This window comes from Etheostoma cragini, chromosome 19 (assembly GCF_013103735.1).
Source record: "Etheostoma cragini isolate CJK2018 chromosome 19, CSU_Ecrag_1.0, whole genome shotgun sequence".
In the NCBI taxonomy this organism is placed as follows: Eukaryota; Metazoa; Chordata; class Actinopteri; order Perciformes; family Percidae; genus Etheostoma; species Etheostoma cragini.
Window position 1 is genome coordinate 9,361,749 of NC_048425.1, and position 17,827 is coordinate 9,379,575.

The 17,827-nt window shown below is 40.9% G+C and overlaps 2 protein-coding genes and 1 long non-coding RNA gene across 5 annotated transcripts in view; 1 reads left to right on the forward strand and 2 right to left on the reverse strand.

Annotated features, from left to right (window-relative positions):
• The window catches only part of LOC117934882, a 120,791-nt gene that overhangs the window by 43,791 nt on the left and 59,173 nt on the right, over positions 1–17,827 (reverse strand). The window contains exon 2 of the long non-coding RNA XR_004654584.1: positions 2,054–2,061. This is a non-coding gene — a long non-coding RNA (uncharacterized LOC117934882). The remainder of the gene's footprint in view (positions 1–2,053; positions 2,062–17,827) is intronic.
• On the forward strand, positions 1,215–15,587 carry rela (v-rel avian reticuloendotheliosis viral oncogene homolog A). Of its 3 annotated transcripts, none has more exons than XM_034856749.1 (11): positions 1,215–1,474; positions 3,231–3,266; positions 3,817–3,962; positions 4,931–5,076; positions 6,713–6,804; positions 8,128–8,262; positions 8,845–8,949; positions 10,373–10,588; positions 10,735–10,815; positions 12,114–12,188; positions 12,876–15,587. In XM_034856749.1, exons 1-11 carry the CDS (start codon positions 1,468–1,470, stop codon positions 13,730–13,732), a joined length of 1,896 nt encoding a protein of 631 aa, XP_034712640.1. In that variant the 5' UTR covers positions 1,215–1,467; the 3' UTR covers positions 13,733–15,587. The 3 variants fall into 3 exon arrangements, with proteins under 3 accessions (XP_034712640.1, XP_034712641.1, XP_034712642.1); XM_034856750.1 differs by having other exon boundaries at positions 12,879–15,587; XM_034856751.1 differs by having other exon boundaries at positions 12,882–15,587.
• Positions 15,724–17,807, reverse strand: c19h11orf68 (chromosome 19 C11orf68 homolog). Its single transcript, XM_034856873.1, has 2 exons — positions 17,405–17,807; positions 15,724–16,874 (listed from the first exon to the last, which is right to left on the reverse strand). Exon 2 carries the CDS (start codon positions 16,831–16,833, stop codon positions 16,090–16,092), a length of 744 nt encoding a protein of 247 aa, XP_034712764.1. The 5' UTR covers positions 16,834–16,874; positions 17,405–17,807; the 3' UTR covers positions 15,724–16,089.

The following is a 17,827-nucleotide window of genomic DNA, read 5'->3' on the forward strand; positions in this document are numbered from 1 at the left end:
TATTGATACTACTTTATGACAAGGCCTGGAAAACAGATCTTTGCGTAGGCCAGCCGCCGGGGATCCAGACTTACTCTCTCTCCAAGTTATGACTAAAGCCAAAAGTTATGCTGTTGCCTCTCCCACTCACAACCTATTTTTTGGGGGTGCTTTTAAGTGCGTCATCTGGGTATTTCCGCACTGTTTTGAGTGGGTGGTGGCAAGTTGCACTGCAGAAGAAAAGCGAAGGGGTGCAGCTGCATCAAGCTAGCAAGAGGACAACACCGGAAACAGACGACTGTTTCCTTCAAAATAAAAGCAAAAAAGTTGCCGTAAAAACCCATGCACCGTTATTACATTTAACTGATTAATAATAAACTATTTAATTAAATGTTTAGCTATTTATACTAAAAGTATACATATTTATGTATAAGTGTCATCATAAATGTATTAATTTTAACTAAATAATGTGTTTAACTTCACACTCAATCAATTTAAAAGACATTATGTACTATTTTTTGAAGTTCATAAACACCCCCTACAATCCTAGCACAATATCCAAAAATAGACACAATCGGAAATGACCATGTGAAATATTACCTCCAATAAAAAAGGAGACAATAACATCACAGGTTCACGGATAAAATTACAAAAAAGCTTAAAAAAAGACATAACAGAAGATCATCAGATGTTTCCTTTACCTTTAACGGCTCCAAATGAATACACAGCTTATGAAATACATTGTAGTCTTTTCATTGTAGGCTAACATTTTTTGTAAGGTACAATCTTATTTCTGCTTTTCAATATTTGATCAATTAAGATCAGTGTCCATTGTTTCACCTAAACACTTTGCCATGAACAATCTCATCAACATTATTCTGATCCCTTCTCAGTAAAAAAACAAACTTTTTGTTTTAAGGAAATGCATCGATATTTTTGACACAAAAAATATATTTTCAATGTCCTTGTACAGTAGGCCTATATTAAAATTATAGCCTATTTAAAGTGCCCCAGTTTTATTTACAGGCAAGAAGATTATAGCTTTTTTTAGTTGAAATTACACTCTTTATGCTGTGATGTGATATGCTACTACTATTCAACGATTTCAAATAATTGAGAAAATAAATGAATGGAAAATAGAAGTAATTTATGTATAGCCTACTGAGTGTCAGAAAGACATTTTGATAAAGATAATAAAGTGGCCTTTTCATGCACCAGTCCAATGCCTTCCTGTAAATAGTTAAGTCCGCGTGATTACACATAAAGCGGGACACTATTTCTGGATAGTTTTTACCGGAAGCCTTGTATTGTCCAGCTTTACTATCTGCGCTCTGTGTACACAGACGTGGGTGGAGCGAAGGGGGCGATAGAACACAGCAATGTCAAGAAGTTTTGGAGTCCGCACTGTCGCGTCTTTTAGCTGAAAAGACAAAAACAAACAGCAAATAAACAGTGCTGTCGACGGAGAAGCGTGAGTCGGACACGGCCATGGACGGTAAGTGGAGCTGGGTTTATTTTCTCGGCCTGTTTACTTCGATAATACATAGAAGAAGAAAATGTACAGGGAGTTGTTTTGCGCACAGGGGAAAGCCCCGCCATCACTGGTTTGCGCTAACAGGGGGAGTCTGCTGTTCCCGGATAGTTAGCTAGCTAACGTACAGTAGGAAGTATGACATATTTTGTGCCTGTGTTACTTATCCCTGCCATATTCGAGTGAAACTTACAATGGTTACATTGGTTGTATTTTATTCCTCTGTGTGTTACTTACCTGGCACGTGTGAACTAAGCTGCCAAAGGCCTGTTGGGTTAGTCCAACTCATGAATTTCCCCATAGTGACTGAAAATGACAAACCTCGTTCGAAGATGTGTCAAGTTATGGTTATTTGTCTATTTGTGGAAATACGGGATAGACAGTTTTCTTGGATGTCAGTGTTAATACATTGTGTTGAATTCGGCCAACAGGTAGCATTCGTTTTAATTAAAAATCTGTCCAATTGTTATTGGTTCTAGCTGCTAGAAACCGCCCACCTCGGTTGTAGCATTACTTTTAGTGGACGGAAATTATAGAAACAACCCACCATACTTTCGTCCAAGTTGTAGTGAGATACTGTCTCTTTAGTGGGGCATATGTATGCCAAATTGATGAGGATCTTGTGACAATTTAAAACCTGCCCATGTGTCTATTTTATATCACATAACCTTTGCTTTGCAAACAAATCAAAACAAAATAGCCTGATTTTATTATGGCTATAATGAATTTGGATACATTATTAGAATTGAGTGTTTTCCACATGTTTTCCACTTTACAGACCTTCCGTCCAAAAATAGATCGAGATTGTCGATAGGCATGATTTATTCATATGTATAGAAAGAGGACAGTAACATTGATGAGGTACTAAATCCATATCACAACAAGTCAACAACATGTGGAAGCAGTGACGCCTTTGTTTGGGCAACTCCAGGGAAAGTGACTCACACGAGCTTAGGCTCTGATTTAGTATTAGTGATTTATGAAGGCCAATTTATGGTAAGAGATTACTTTCTCTTTAACAACATCAGGTTCAATAAATTGGGAGGGATGTGTAATTATTACACACCTATTGGCCTTCATGCTTTGTCATTCTATGAGTTTAGTCTGAGGCTGGGAAGCAGGCATGTTGCAACTTGGAATGAACTACACATATCACTTTAAACAAGTCCGACTAGCTGGCGGGTGGAGCTTTGACCAAATGATCTTTTGTCACACCTCACATCTTGCTATGAATCTCAGCAATTCATATTGAATCGAGTGGCTGAAACTAGAGCGCTGCCTTCTGCTCTTCATTTACAATGGAGGCTCCACGCAACAAGGCTGGTAATTTGACACTGACATCACACCCTGTCTGTCATTGTTTGCCTAACTCTGCAGTCTGCACTTCTTCTTTCCGCGCTTGGCGGGCAGTTTAGTGGTGAGTTATTATATTTAGCTGAAAAACCTTGTACATACAAGAAACCCTTGTATCTCAGCACCCTTTTACCTCTTTTGGATGTTGCAGTGTCCAGTAGATTTCCCCCCCGACCTGACCACAGCACACAAATGACAGGCTCTTACTAAACCACAAGTATGTGCTGAAAGCAGTTTTTGGTATTTGTCATTTGGTGCAGCCTCTGTATGCCGTGTGACATGTACTGCAGATGGTAAACCACTAATCGCTCTAAGACTTCAACTATCAAGTGGTTGACATGTCTTTTCTCGTTTCTGTCCACCGCAGGTGTGTATGGATGGGGCCTGACCCCACTCAACCCAGGTAAGAAACAATTTCCCGGAAGTTGTTAAGTCTTCTATAAAAACCAGTGCGATGACTTTGCAGACTTTTCAGAAATAAACATTTCAACATTTTGTTTTATTTACCAATGACAGAGCTATTTCTGTGCTGACACACTGATTCAGGTCGACCGGCAATGTTTCACAATCTAGAGTACCTGTGCAATCAAATATTAACACATTTATTTTGACCAAATACACCGATGTCGATAGTGCGGCGATGTTGTAGGGTTGACCATTGGTGCTTTTGCATAATATTTACACAATGAGACCTTTGATAAATAATCATCAATAATGAAGATATAATGACAAAGTGGGTAAAAGGCAAATAATAGAGCAGTTACAACAGTCTAGTAAGTTCAGAAATTGACAACATTATTGTAACGTAATGCAATATCGAGCCTCATATATCGATATAATATCGATGTATTGCCCAGTCCTAGTCTCGATGCTGTATTATTTAGTATTTCCACTATCCAGTGACCCTGCATTTAAGTCCCATTCTTCCTGTCTTCCTTCCACCTGTCCATCAGTCCAAGCGGCGACCCCCTACATAGAGATCATCGAGCAGCCCAAGCAGAGGGGAATGAGGTTTAGGTATAAATGTGAGGGCCGTTCGGCTGGCAGCATCCCCGGAGAGAAGAGCAACGACACCACTAAGACCCACCCAGCTATCAAGGTGAGAAGGGTGCAACTTATTTAAGATGTTTTCTAGTTGTTATCCACCTAATGTAGTTAAGATTACATAACAGTAGCCCATACGATTCTTACTATTCCTTTTGAAGTTAAGCAAAAAAAAAACTTTGTGAAGGATCTACTTTTTTCTTAATATATTATTGTTGGTTGTAGAAGCCACAAACAGCTAGGGCCTGAAGTGTAGTATTTGGTTCTGCGGAGGCGTACGTGCGTGCATGATGGCGTGCGTGTCTGATTAGCCTCAGAGGAGGCACTCTAGAGTCATAGTGAAAGAAACAAAGTGTCTCCCCTGTGCTTTCTGACCACGGTGGGAAATCTGTAGCTTAACTGTAGGAACAGTTAACCCTGTGGTTGATTTCATGTTGTTTACGAAAGAAGGAGAACCAGGAAATGAGTCAGGGGAAATGAGATGCTACAAAACAAGGCCGGGTCACATTTTTTGGGAGGTGCATATCAGGCTACAAATTAGGGGCCACGGCGCTGATTTTTACACACAAGCATAAACCACGCTTAAACCTATTGGCTGATCAGTCGCTGAGATTCATTCCAGCCATGATAACATATAATAAGAAATAACAGAACATTTGTAAATCCAAGTATTATGAGCTGTTGTGTAGGACAAAATGTGGAATAGGAGCTACATTACTAAGAACTTATTTCTTCTTCTTTTTTTTATGTCAATTATTCACAATTTCACAATCAAAAAGGCATGTTCAAGAGAATACAGTAAACGGAACAGTTAAAATTGAGCAAACAAGCTCAATACATAAAATAAATATTAACAACAGAAAAGAAATAATGGAAGAAACATAGAACTCATGGGTTAGATGAAGTATGTGTGTTTGAGAAGTAGGCTGCCATAGAGAGTGGGATCAGCCCTTTAACTAGACTGTAAGCATCTCGAGTGCCCATATTCTATTTGGAATCACGTATGGCATGTTCCTCCTACAGGTGCACAACTACAGCGGGCCGCTGCGTGTTCGCATCTCGTTGGTGACAAAGAATGCACCGCACAAGCCTCACCCCCACGAACTGGTTGGGAAAGACTGCAAACATGGCTACTATGAGGCAGACCTGCAGGAGAGACGGATACACAGGTAGACCGGAGAGTGGATGTGTGGCTTACGTTGTGCTGTGACAGAGACACCATGCTCTCTTTCTTGTGCACTTAAGAGATAATCTAGAGAAGCGGTGCCACTTTTTGCGAGTGTTGAAAAGGACACCAAGTTGCCTCAGGGGAAACGGATGTTTCACATTAAAACAAGGTGCCATTTGTTAGAGATGGGCCACGATAAGGGTTTTATCTTTCTTTGGAGATGACGTGTTTACTGTCGCCTTGGTAAAACATTAACTACCTAAAGACAAGTTGACTTTGCCTCTGCTTGCTCTTTTCAGTTTAGTATCCTGTGGGACAATCAAAACTTGCCTCTGCTCAAAATAAGTAGTTTAGTTTATTAGTTTATAATGTCGTGGACAGTCTCCTTTGTGCTATTTAGCCTCTATGGCTCATTTCCATATGTAGTCCTCAGCCAGTTGTCAGTAGGCATCCTAAAATACAATGGTAAAAAATGTAAATAAGTTAAATTACATTCATAATTACAGCAGGCCTAAGCAAAAGGGAGTAAAGAAGGTATTAATGGTCTGTGGGGGGGAAAGCGCAAGCACGGCGACTGACAAGATGAGACAAGATTTTAATCACGTAATGTTTATTATTACGTAATTTAACCAGTCAGTCTGGGCCGAGGGAACTACGTCTGTTGTTCTTTATGACGAAATGTAAACAGTGTGTACTGGCAGTACTGTATTACAGAGTGATCCAGTGCACTTGTTTATATTAGTCATTTGTTTTTCACATTGAAAAATGTACATTGCATTGATAAAAAGTTAGAAAAGAGCTATATGGTAAATGTCTAAACGACAAAGATTTCTTGCACACTTTACAGTAGATATAGGCAAGTAATATGAACATATGATTTTGTTTTGTGTAGGGCGGGGTAGCGAACTTTGATATTTTTAGGTACCGACCAAGTTGCCTACATAGTATGCGGTATCGAAAATGCCTCGTCATTCAACACCAAATTTCAATACCGTAGGAGTAAATCTGGTCAGAGTTAGTGAGCCAATAAGCATGCAGACTGCTTCTGCCAAGATCTAATAATGTTTGGAATTGGCTGTTTGTTTGCGTCGTAGAGGCAGGCTGGAAAACCACCATTTGCACCGTAGTGTTGTAATTAATTTTTGTTAAAATGGATTTAATAAAATTGTTATCCTGCAAAAAAGTATTGTTCAGGAACTGGTATCAAAATCAACACTTTTGCATTTGCCCTAGTTTTATATACATTTCACAAATAACAGATACACATACAACAACAAACTAATACAATAGAATATCTGTTAAACAGCTGGTAACAAGTTTATGGAATTGAATGTCTAAAATATCGTTTACTGGTAGTGCACTCAAAGTCAAGTCGAGTTCTCTCAACTGGTGGAAGTGGTCAGTTACTCATAGCGATGATTCTACATTTTTTATTTTTTACATGTGGCTTTTAAATTTGGCTGTGCAAAGAAGTTTATAACTAGGGTTGATAGAGAGAAAACTTAAACCGTGTGTGAACTTTTAATTGGGCGTTGACCAAAGTATTTTGTTTCACATAAAAAAACAACAACCCAGAAATAGAGTTCTATGAGTTTCTGTCTGTCTTGGTTTCGGTCTTAGACTGTATTTGCTTTCAGTTTTCAGAACCTGGGCATACAGTGTGTCAAGAAGAAGGACGTGAATGAGGCCATCACTTGTAGGCTGCAGACTAAAAATAACCCCTTCAACAGTAAGTGGTCATGCTGAAAGAAGAGCGTGCGACATAAGGCACTGCTATCATTGTGTGAAAAGGTAATGTGCAGTGTGGGGAGAGTCCCTAAATGTCCTGCTCACACAAAAAGACTATTTTTTGTTGTGTGATTAACAATTTAAATTTTTTAACAACATACAAAACATACAACTCACAAAATGATCAGACGGTTTAGACGGTGTTTTCCAAACGCCACCACCCTAGCCATCTCACAAGCCCACTCCTGGACTGACGACCCCCCTTTATTCTTCCATCCTCTTAAAATAATCTGTCTGGCTATCATTAAACTAGTCTGGACCCCGCTTATTATGTGCTTGCCCGTTCCATTTAGGATTGACCCATCTCCCAGAACAAATTTTGGGCTAGATGGAACCTGGGTCCCTACCATAGGTTGTCATGTATCCTGGTCCAAAACAGGATCATGGGCCACCCTCTATCCCGCATCTCCAACAAAAGACTGTTATTGTAATGAACTGATAATTATGTTGTAAATGTTACTGATAAAAGTAGAAAGAATCTAATCTGAAGCCAAAATTTGCTCAATAAATCTTAAAGTGAGAGTTTAAAAATAATGTCGTCATTTCATCTGTTTTTCAAAATAAAATTGGCCCATTCTGCCTAAAAAATTACTACTAGCACCGGCAGTTTGCCAGCGCTCCTAACTGTGCAGTAACAATTTTTGCTACCTTGATTTTTCTTGCAAGGCTGACAAACTAGCTTGAAATGACTGTTCTTATACAAGACACTGGTAAAATACTGTAGCTAAATACTTTTTGGCTAATGTCAAGATAGCTACAGTCATGGGTACATTTTATGCAGCGTGTGGTATATCTCTCTGTCCTCCTATTGATGCAACATATTTGTATTTTAAGCTGTAGCCAGTTAAGCTTTTACTTTTGCTATGTTAAGAACTAGCTAACTGGATAGTTAGCATAAGCAGTAATAGCCGGTAATTGAGTTTTTGTGCACATTTCTGACTTCATAATCTTATTTTCTGGTTAATTAGTTCCTTTTCGTCAGTGTACCACTGTAATCTCAGAGAATATTGCTGCTTTTTATTTGTAAATTCACGACTTTAATATCAAAAATTCTGGGAATATTAGCCCTTTCCCTGGCTCCATAATTATAATTTTTTTACCTACAGTGTCCCTGATACACTGTAACAGGAAGTGCAATTTGTTAGCTTCACCCTCAACTGATATTGAAATACTGCCTACATGCCACAGGATGCAGTGCTTTGCCAGACGGCTGTGTTGCCTGATTGTGAACCCCACCCTTTCCCCCATTGTGTCTTGGCTGCAGTTCCCGAGCCAAAGGTGTGGGAGGAAGAATTTGACCTGAACTCGGTTCGGCTTTGCTTCCAGGCCTCCATCACTCTGCAGACCGGGGAGCTGTTTTCTCTGGACCCCGTGGTGTCGCAGCCCATCTTTGACAACAGTGAGTGGGAAACACATATGAGTCAACTCAAGCACAAACATACAACATATGAGGTCCAATATACAGTACACAAATCAAGCACTTTGCCTTCTGCTTCACTGGGGTGAAATTAAAATTGGAGAAGATGGAGAAGCTACATAAACACCTCCATAAGAAAAAAAGGAACTGCTTCCATTGCATTTATAAAAATGTAACAACAAAAAAGACCAGGGAATTATACAGAGGAAATAATAAAATTTTAGAATAGCTTAATGTGCATAGTATTGACTTTTCAGTCACAGCCCAAATTCCTCCGCATTTCCTATGTGCTGTGAATATAACCATGAAGTCTCTCTACTTATTATATTCAGCTTTTCTACTGGTTATTTGTTATATCTTGCTTTTTCCACTGATGCTTTGTGTTATTGTACACACCCCTTTGCTGCTGTAGCATGTTAACATTAACTGCAAATGTCCCTCCTGTGGGACTAATATAGGATTATGTTATTTAAAAGGTGTCTGGTTAATCTGTAGCCTTGCTGTTGTACTTATTTGTATTTATATGTATTTACACATGTTTTTTTATTTATTTTTGTCTCAAAGGGGCTCCAAACACAGCTGAGCTAAAAATCTGCCGAGTCAACCGCAACTCTGGAAGTTGCAAAGGAGGGGATGAAATCTTTCTGCTGTGTGACAAAGTGCAAAAAGGTACAATATGCCTGTACAGTATGTGCTTTTCTCAGTTGATGGTTGGTTTGTTTTGGGAAGATATACTGATACTAAGTATTTATTGTGTACAATGAAATAGAGCTCCGACTCCGGGGTGGCCTCTAGCTTACCTTGTAGAGTGCATGCAGCATGTAGGCTCAGTCCAGGCCAGCGGCCCAGGTTCGAGTCCGTCCAGGACCCTTTGCAGCACGTCATTCCCTAACAAAATATGTCTCTCTCTTTAGAATTAGAACCCGGGCTTTCACTATAAAGTGTACTACATTGCACAATTACGTTTATGTTCACAGACACAGTGGGTTTCTATGTTGACTCAGTGAACTAACACAGTCATAGCAAGTTCAAAATGGTTTTGAATTTCCAATACCTTTTATTTTATTGCTGACTTTTCAAATTAATTTGTTTAATTTTAGTTAGTTATGATTTCTCTGGTTCAATGTCACGTTAGTTGACAGAAATTCATGCTGTCAGCTCTTTTTTTTTGTTTGTTTTTAACCAGTAAATATAGTTTCAGTTTAGTTATTCTTGTAGCAGGTTTTCCGCGGAGTCCAACGTTTCAAAATCTAAATCCTTAACATTTTAAATTAAATTGTTAAAGTATTGTGTTGTAGCTCTTAAATAATTTTTAACGGGTCTGAATGTCGCTACATGTATGCAACTCTACCTCTAACGGTATTTCTTTTTTTAATTCCGTGGTGTTTTTTCTTTCGCTAGTCCAAATATCATTTTGCTGTATTATGACTACAAATGCAATTTATATAGCAGCCAATCAGCTTTCGTATTGAACCATAGATATAAAACAGATTTTATTCTTTAGGGCTCAGTTGATGTTGGGATAAAGGTCTTGAATTTCATCCATATTGGTCTTAAAAAGGCCTTAAAAATTCTTAATTTTGACTTGGTGATACCTGCAGAAACCCTGTGGAGGTTTTAATTAATGTTTAATTTAAATTAAATGGGGTGTAACTCAGCTCGTAAAGCATGCGCCCCGTGTACCGAGGCTCAGTCCTTACCACAGTGGCCGGGATCGATTCCAACCCTTAGCTGCTTGTCGAGCCCCCCCCCCCCCCCCCCCCCCCCCCCCTCTCTCTACCCCCTTTTCTTTCTACAGCTGTCCTATAAATTGTATCTGAGAATCTGGCAAATGTTTAATAATTCGGAGACTAAATCAGTTGAAAGAGTTTCTGTTGCAATTTGTGTGAGGTCATGTTGCATAGTGTCTGATCTAAGAGTGCAACTTGCAGAAACATAGGTTTACTTACGTCTTTTCACATACTATTTAAGTAGGTTGTGCTGGAATTTCCCACTTTGGTCCAATTAAAATACAACTTTGTCCCTCAGTTATTGTGCTGGTTATCATGTGGAGTTTACATTCTCAGATTCCCCGTTGTCTGTTCCCCTGTAGAAGACATCGAGGTGCGTTTCTTCCAGGACTCCTGGGAGGGGAAGGGCACTTTCTCCCAGGCCGATGTCCACAGGCAGGTGGCCATTGTGTTCCGCACGCCGCCGTTCCGCGACACTAACCTCTCCGAGCCAATCAGAGTCAAGATGCAGCTCCGCCGGCCCTCTGATCGCGAGGTCAGCGAGCCAATGGACTTCCAGTACCTGCCCGCTGACCCAGGTAAGAGGCAATGTTCCCATTTTGCCATGTGATGTTGCATAAGTGACTCGTGTAAGCTTTTCCTGAGAAATTTAATGAATCTCTCAAAATACTTGATCAACTCTACAGACCCGGTCTTTTAACTGCTTATTTATGCCCCCTTGTAGATGAATACAGGCTGAGTGAGAAGAGGAAGCGAACAGGGGACATGTTCCAGAGCCTGAAGCTGGGGCCCATGCTGTCTAGTGGTACGTTGATGACGCTCACTGCTGTACAGTATGTATAAGGGCAGTCTCACATTGCCAGATCTATCTCCACAGTGCTGCGGAGTAAGGTCTGTCTACACCACACATTAGGGCTGCACAAAATATCGTTTTTTTTTTTTAAATCGTCATCGCGATGTCAACTGGCGCATTAAAAACATCGCAAAAGGCTGGGACATGTTGCTAAAAGAGATTATTATTTGTGTTAGTTGAAAGAGAGAATCTGAGTCTTTCGTGTTCAATCCAATGATCAATTTGTACATTGCATATTTGTTGTATTGTAGCAGAATACTGAAAGCAGCAGAAAGACAAAACTGAAGACACTTTATTATCTGTTTATTCATTATTATTGTGATATTCAACTTTATCACATATGGCATATTTTCCTCATATGGAGCAGCACTACTGGACATACATTCCAGGATAGGATAACAAAAAACCTGCTCTGGGTTGTTTGCATTGCTTTAAATAAATCAGAATGGTCTTGCTCCGGATTCGGTGACAGTGGCGCTGCAAGGTCTTAGGAAAGAACTTGTTTTGGTTGAACACTTGCAGCCCAATTAGGGATGTAACGGTATGAAAATTTTACTTCACGGTTATAGTGAGCAAAATTATAAACGGTTTATGGGATTATCCTGGTATTTTCCTCCCTTTAGCAGTAACATTTTTCTTGCACGTTCTACAGACAGGATAACTATCTTCAGTCAACTGTCCTGCATTCTTATAATAACCAAAATATGCCAATGCTTTAGACTTAGTCCTCTTAGAGGGCTGATAAATGTCCTGAGCGCTGTCATCTCCTCCTCCCGCCATGATTCCAACTTCAACACACGTTGGAGGGTACACAGTGCGCCTGTGCGGCAACTTCAGGAGACTCGGATGAACCCGGGAAGGATTAAACACAGGGTGTCCACACCGTGGTTATCCACCGCGATACTCATATCTTAAATGAAAACGGTTATTGTTATCGTCAACATTTTTCTCATGGTTTACCGTTAAATCCCTAAGCCTAATAAAAGAATACGCCACATACAATCTTAAATGAAGTTAACTATTGCCATAATACAGTAACATGAGCTACTTAAATTAGGCGATACTATCAGAAATTGTAATCGCGATTACGATTTTGGCTTCTAATGATTATAAAAAAGGATTATTTTGCAAGTAAACCCTTATTTTGTTTTGTGTATTAAACGAAAACAAAATAAGTTTAAATAGGAAAAATATTAAGAAAATGATTTGTAGTTGCTATATGTTTTAATCATGTCTGTTTTGAATTTCAGTGACAATTCCACAAGATAGACGGCACATAAGCCCGGCAAGGAGAGCAGTCACAGCCAAGGCTCCGTCCCAAGCTGGTGAGTCTGTTTAAATAGTCTTACATTTATATACAGGGAGGAAAATAAGTATTTGAACACCTGCTATTTTGCAAGTTCTCCCACTCAGAAATCCTGGAGGGGTCTGAAATGATCATTGTAGATGCATGTCCACTGTGAGAGACATAATCTAAAAAAGAAAAATCCAGAAATCACAATGTATGATTTTTTTTAAAACTATTTATTTGTATGATACAGCTGCAAATAAGTATTTGAACTACTGAGAAAATCCATTTTAATATTTGGTACAGAAGCCTTTGTTTGCAATTACAGAGGTTGAACGTTTCCTGTAGTTTTTCACCATACTTATTTTCCTCACTGAATAGAGGTGACAAAGCTTATTTTCCTATTATTAAAAAAAAAATCTCTATACATCTCTATAATGTAGAAAACATACTACCCCCTTAAAAACAACCTCCAACAGCCGTTCCTTAAAATCACTTTACTTAAATGTATTAGTCCTGGAATAAAAAAATAAAAAAAGAGTCTGGAAGTGCTGGAAGTTGGGTAAAATATCCTTAAGTGAAAGAATGAGCAGAGTGTAGTCAATTAATCTTATTCAAAATCAACCTTAAAATGATGATTTGTAGGTAGTTTATTGCATAAACATTGTTACAAGAATTTCAGTAGCAGAACTCAATGTCCTTGTTGTTGTGTGTGTGTCTCCAGCAGCTGGGCTGCCCCCTGGTGCCGTGGGAGCAAAGGCCCAGCCTTCCTACTCCTATCAACCAGGCCAGCTCTTCTCAGGCCAGCCCAAGATGGAGGCCTCCACCTCCAACTCTGCTGCAGCCTCAAACCAAACATGGAGGATCATGGAGAGCCTGAACCTGGGCTCCCAGCCCAAAGCCACTCCAGTGTCCAACTTCACACTGAGCCAGACAGCCCCCCCCTGCTCCTCTACCGCCACTTCCACCACCAACCAAGACTACTCCACCGTCAACCTGTCAGACCTTCATGAATTCTTCCCCAACATTTCCTCGGCCATGGCCCAGGAGTCTGCAGCTTCTCAGGGGAGCACGGCCTCCTCACAGCCCGGCAGCTCTTTCGCCATGCACGGCTCTCAGTTCCGGGTGGACACACCACTCGCGGACGACGATATGCCAGAGTTCCCGAGCTTTTCCGAAGCCCAGGCCCCAGGCGCCCTGGACAGCCTAAACATGGACGACTTTGAGGACCTTCTGAACCCCGCCCTCATGAGCGAGAGTGGAAACGGCAGCTCCATGTTGGCTCAAGCTTCATGCCAACAGGCTGCCCCTTCCAGCTCTTCTACTGCGGCCCACAGCACGGCATCCCAGAACACTTTTGACCCCGCCGGCATCCCAGGAAGCACCTGGATGAATTACCCCAACAGCATCGTCAACTTGCTCCAGAACGAGGGCCTGATCGACATGCCATCCAACAACAACAACCACCGGCCCGCTGTGCTGGACGAGCTTGATGAGCTGATGTCCGCTGACGAGGATCGTCTTATTTCCATTTTTAATAATGGAAGCCAAGCTGGGTTTGTGTCGGGACACCCGACTTAAAGTTTGTGCACATGAACTTTTGTTTTGTTTACCGACTTATTTACATAGACCACTTATATCGGCCCTTTTTACCTTCTGAACTGAAAGTCCTTTGTTGTTCTAAAAGACAAAAAAGGAAACAAGGTGGATATAAAAGGGCTGTAAGAGACAGAATGTAGCACAACATAAAGTGGAAACACCAACAAAGACTTCTACAAAGAGTTCTATTAGAGGGTTTTACCAGGCATTTAGAGACAGTTTGACCGACAAATGATATAAAAGACAGGACTGAACATACTCAGATTGTTTTTGTCGCCCTTGTTTAGCATCAATCATTAACTTTGTTGTATAGGGACAATCTGATCCGATTACTGAAGACTTCTGAGGCCTGTACTATGAATCAAGATCAACATACCCTGGATTTCTTTCAGTTACCCGGCTTCACCTAACCCAAACAACCACAGTCCTGCATCACCTGGTTCCTGACGGTGGTTACCAACTAGTTCAATCAACCCAGGGTTTCCCAATCCAGCGGCATGCACATTCACATAAAAGAGGCGGTGTTGGCACAGCATGACTAATCGCCAAACGTCTACCAGAGCCGCATATTTTACACAAGAAGAGCAAAATTTGTTCTACGTAAATATAAAAAACAAACACACGGTTTTACAGACCAAACGCATTACAGTCGCTGCTTCCTAAAACAGGAAGGAAAGCTGGAAGAAAAAAAATCGGACGCTGTAAATGCGTAAATCCCAACGCTTATCAATAAGACTTCTCCATCAGTCAGGACCAAGATCTGACCATGATTACACTTTAGCTCTCCATAAACTGTCGTTGCTTTAGCCTATTATTTCAGTTGTAACCCTGGCAGTGGGATGCAATCAAATTAAAGAATTTAAAAACATAATTTAAACCAATGCTTGGAAGCCAACAAAGCCTAAACTGTATGTAATTCCCTTCGCTGAAAATCTTTTATACCTATACACATCAGGGAATGTTAACGGGGCTGTCGGTCTCTGCGTGTTTTCACTTTTCTGAGTGCACCTCTCTCTCTTCATGCACCACCGGCTCTTCTAAGAACGGTGGCGTTGTTATCAACCGAATAGGCCGATTAATTGGTCAGTAGGCGGTGCTTTTACACGGCTTGATCTCTAATCTCCAACATGACCTGCTCCCAAACAGTTAAGATGTTTAGCACAAGTTACCACGGCGATTAAACCCTGTAACAAGTGATCCTCTGTCGTGATACAGAAAACCCCGGGTTGGACCTGAAGTTACCTCGTTAAACGCCAAATCTTGCTCTGTGGTACAGGCCTCAAGTCAGTGTTATTGTGATTGTCACTCTGAAATGTGTGTGTTTGGGCTTCCTTTTGATTTAACAATGCGGTAGGTGTTAATCAGAATGTAGAGGTAAGTCTATGCTAATGATGTCCATTATCCTCGTAATTAAATATCTCCATGTGTTACTTTGAAACTTATTTGAACGTGTTGTGATGGTCGGCAGTAACTAACTTGCATATGCAGGTTCCTTTGTTGAGTCGCAACAAAATGTAGTAATGCACCAAATGAAGGTCTACATATAATTATCAAACCAGCAACATTTATAAGTACATGCTTATAGCAGAGAAGTTCACACTCATCGAGCTGTATCAGATCTCGTTTTTGTGTAATTTCTTCTGGTCTTTAATCAGTTTTTCTACAGTTATTTTATATAGAAATGGCTGCAGTTTGACTCAAATTTCAGACCTGTAAGTCAGCTTGCTTTACTCTGTAGTAAAGATGCTTTAAGATGAAAAGATGCTGTTTTATACTGGTATGATGTAAGCAGATTATGCTATATGCCTTTTTTGCTGTAATAAATGATTAATTCTGTAAAATTCCAAAACACTCTTTTTCTTGTCAATAAAAACCACAACATATTAAGATGGTTTTCAGAAGAAGATTTTATTTGACAACTATGAGCGTGGTTCAGGACACACCAAAAAAAAAATGAAGCCAAACAAATGTAAATTGTAAAAAACAAAATCTTCGTTGGATGCAAATGTTCTTTTGAGCATACAAATCAAGGATTTCTTCTGCCACCCTGTCCATCAGCAACAGAACATCAAGTATACAAATATTCTCTCATGTATGCATTATAATTAATAACGAGGGAAAATAGTTCAGGTCACTTAGGAAACAGAGCGTGAGAATACAAAACTGAAATGAGATTTAGTGCTTTTATGCCAAACGGAAGAACTCTGAAGTCAAATTTCAACCACTTAACTTTTGAAACCATTTTAGTGTTGTACTGCACAACATGGCTCATGGGATAACCGCACCAACTGCCTCTTCATTTACCCGTTCTGCAAAACTGCGCGCTTGTTCTGAGAGGCTTAAGTTACTTCCAGATTGGTGACTTTGTTGATTATGTGGGAACGCCGGGGCACAGACTCCAGGTCAAATTTGCTCTCATATATGGTTGGACCAAGTTTCCAGCGGTTGTTTCTGTAGATCCCCAGGTATGTGTACACGTCAGGCTTGTAGGCGAGAGGGCATTTGACCCCTGTGGCACGGATGATGGAGTCCAGCCTCAGAACCTCGCTCTCGTCAGTGAAGTTCTGGTTGTAGGCACAAATGACCTGCTTGCCCTCTCCCTTTGGATTATGGGGACTGACCTTAACGAGGGAGATCTTGCCATCCAGGGCTGCTCTGGCAACACACTCCCAGGCGCGGTCCAACTTGAAACCAGAGTCCAAGTGCATCAGCCATTTGCCTGTGAGCACTCCGTGGTTCAGGGCCAGCTCCTTTACTGTCTGGAAGCTGACAGGCCGCCCGCTGGCCAACAGTTTCTCCCAGCTCTCTTGGAGACCCGTAACATCTCCAGTGCTGGGGCAGTGGTTCAGGCCCAGCACGGCGATCCAGCCCACAGGGCTAACACCATTTTCCTCATCACCAAATCTGTACACTCGTGAGGGCCCGTTGCTCTCCAGCCAGGCATCAAACTCGGATCTGGGAGTTCTTCTCGAGTCAAACACAATCCAGGGGTCCATGTCTGCAGCCATGGCCTCGGCGGCGTAGGTCTCTGCAGTAAAGGGGGACTCCACCGCGCCTTCTGCAGGGGGCCCTTCCACCTCCATGATGATTTCAGTGTGAGGCTATTACACTCCCGGGACCGTATCCTGTTAAAAGACGGAAAGAATTACGCTTTAAATGTGTGTACAGGGTTCAACAGTAAGGGTTGCCCCATGGCAAGTTAGTAAAACACAACTTCACTCGTCAGGCACGTAAATTTACCAACCCACTTGCACGTTCTGACATCATATTAACTGTTAAGATGAACCATATTATTGTTTCTCCTGACCCTGTGCAAGCCCAATTAGCGAAGCTTATTCAATAACTAACGTCTACCAACGGTTATTTTACCAAAGAAAAGTAGCTATCCATGTCGTTTGTGTACGTTATCGTTTACAGTTGGCATGTCACTAACGCTAAACACGACGGAAGCGTGCTTGCTTGGCTCCAATTGTAGCGACTAGCTTGCTAGCTAGCTATCGTTCATTTCCGCCTTCTGCACACATTTGGAGACAGTTTATTTACAGCCAGCTATCGATCACACCCGTAACTGATGTTATAACATGCATACTTTACATGGGTACAATAGGAATAATCGCACATTGATCTCAAACTAGTGACGTTGAGAGTTAGCTACCTGCAGATGTTAGGATTTCTTGTCCAGTGTTGTTGTTTTCTTATCGCACAGCCCAACGGACGGCTGTCCTTTCTTTTTCTTCTTCTGAATGGCGGATTCCAAACTGTGTGATGGTGAATACCGCCACCTACTGTACACGAGTGTTAACAACACATCTTACACACCAAGCCCATTCATACCGGTGCTTAGAGCGGACAAAATTGACTTGATACATTTTTACATTGCACAAAGCAGCTGTATCAAAGAGCAATATAACAAACTCCATCCAGATGTCCGACAGTGTGACTGTAACGTCATTGCTTTGCTTCGCATGTAGAATTGTGCTGAATCACGTAACGTTACCTAGGAAATGAAACTTGTTCTTTTGATAAATTCGGCGCAAACGGAGTAAACCCCGACTGCAGAACGAGGTCCATTATTTC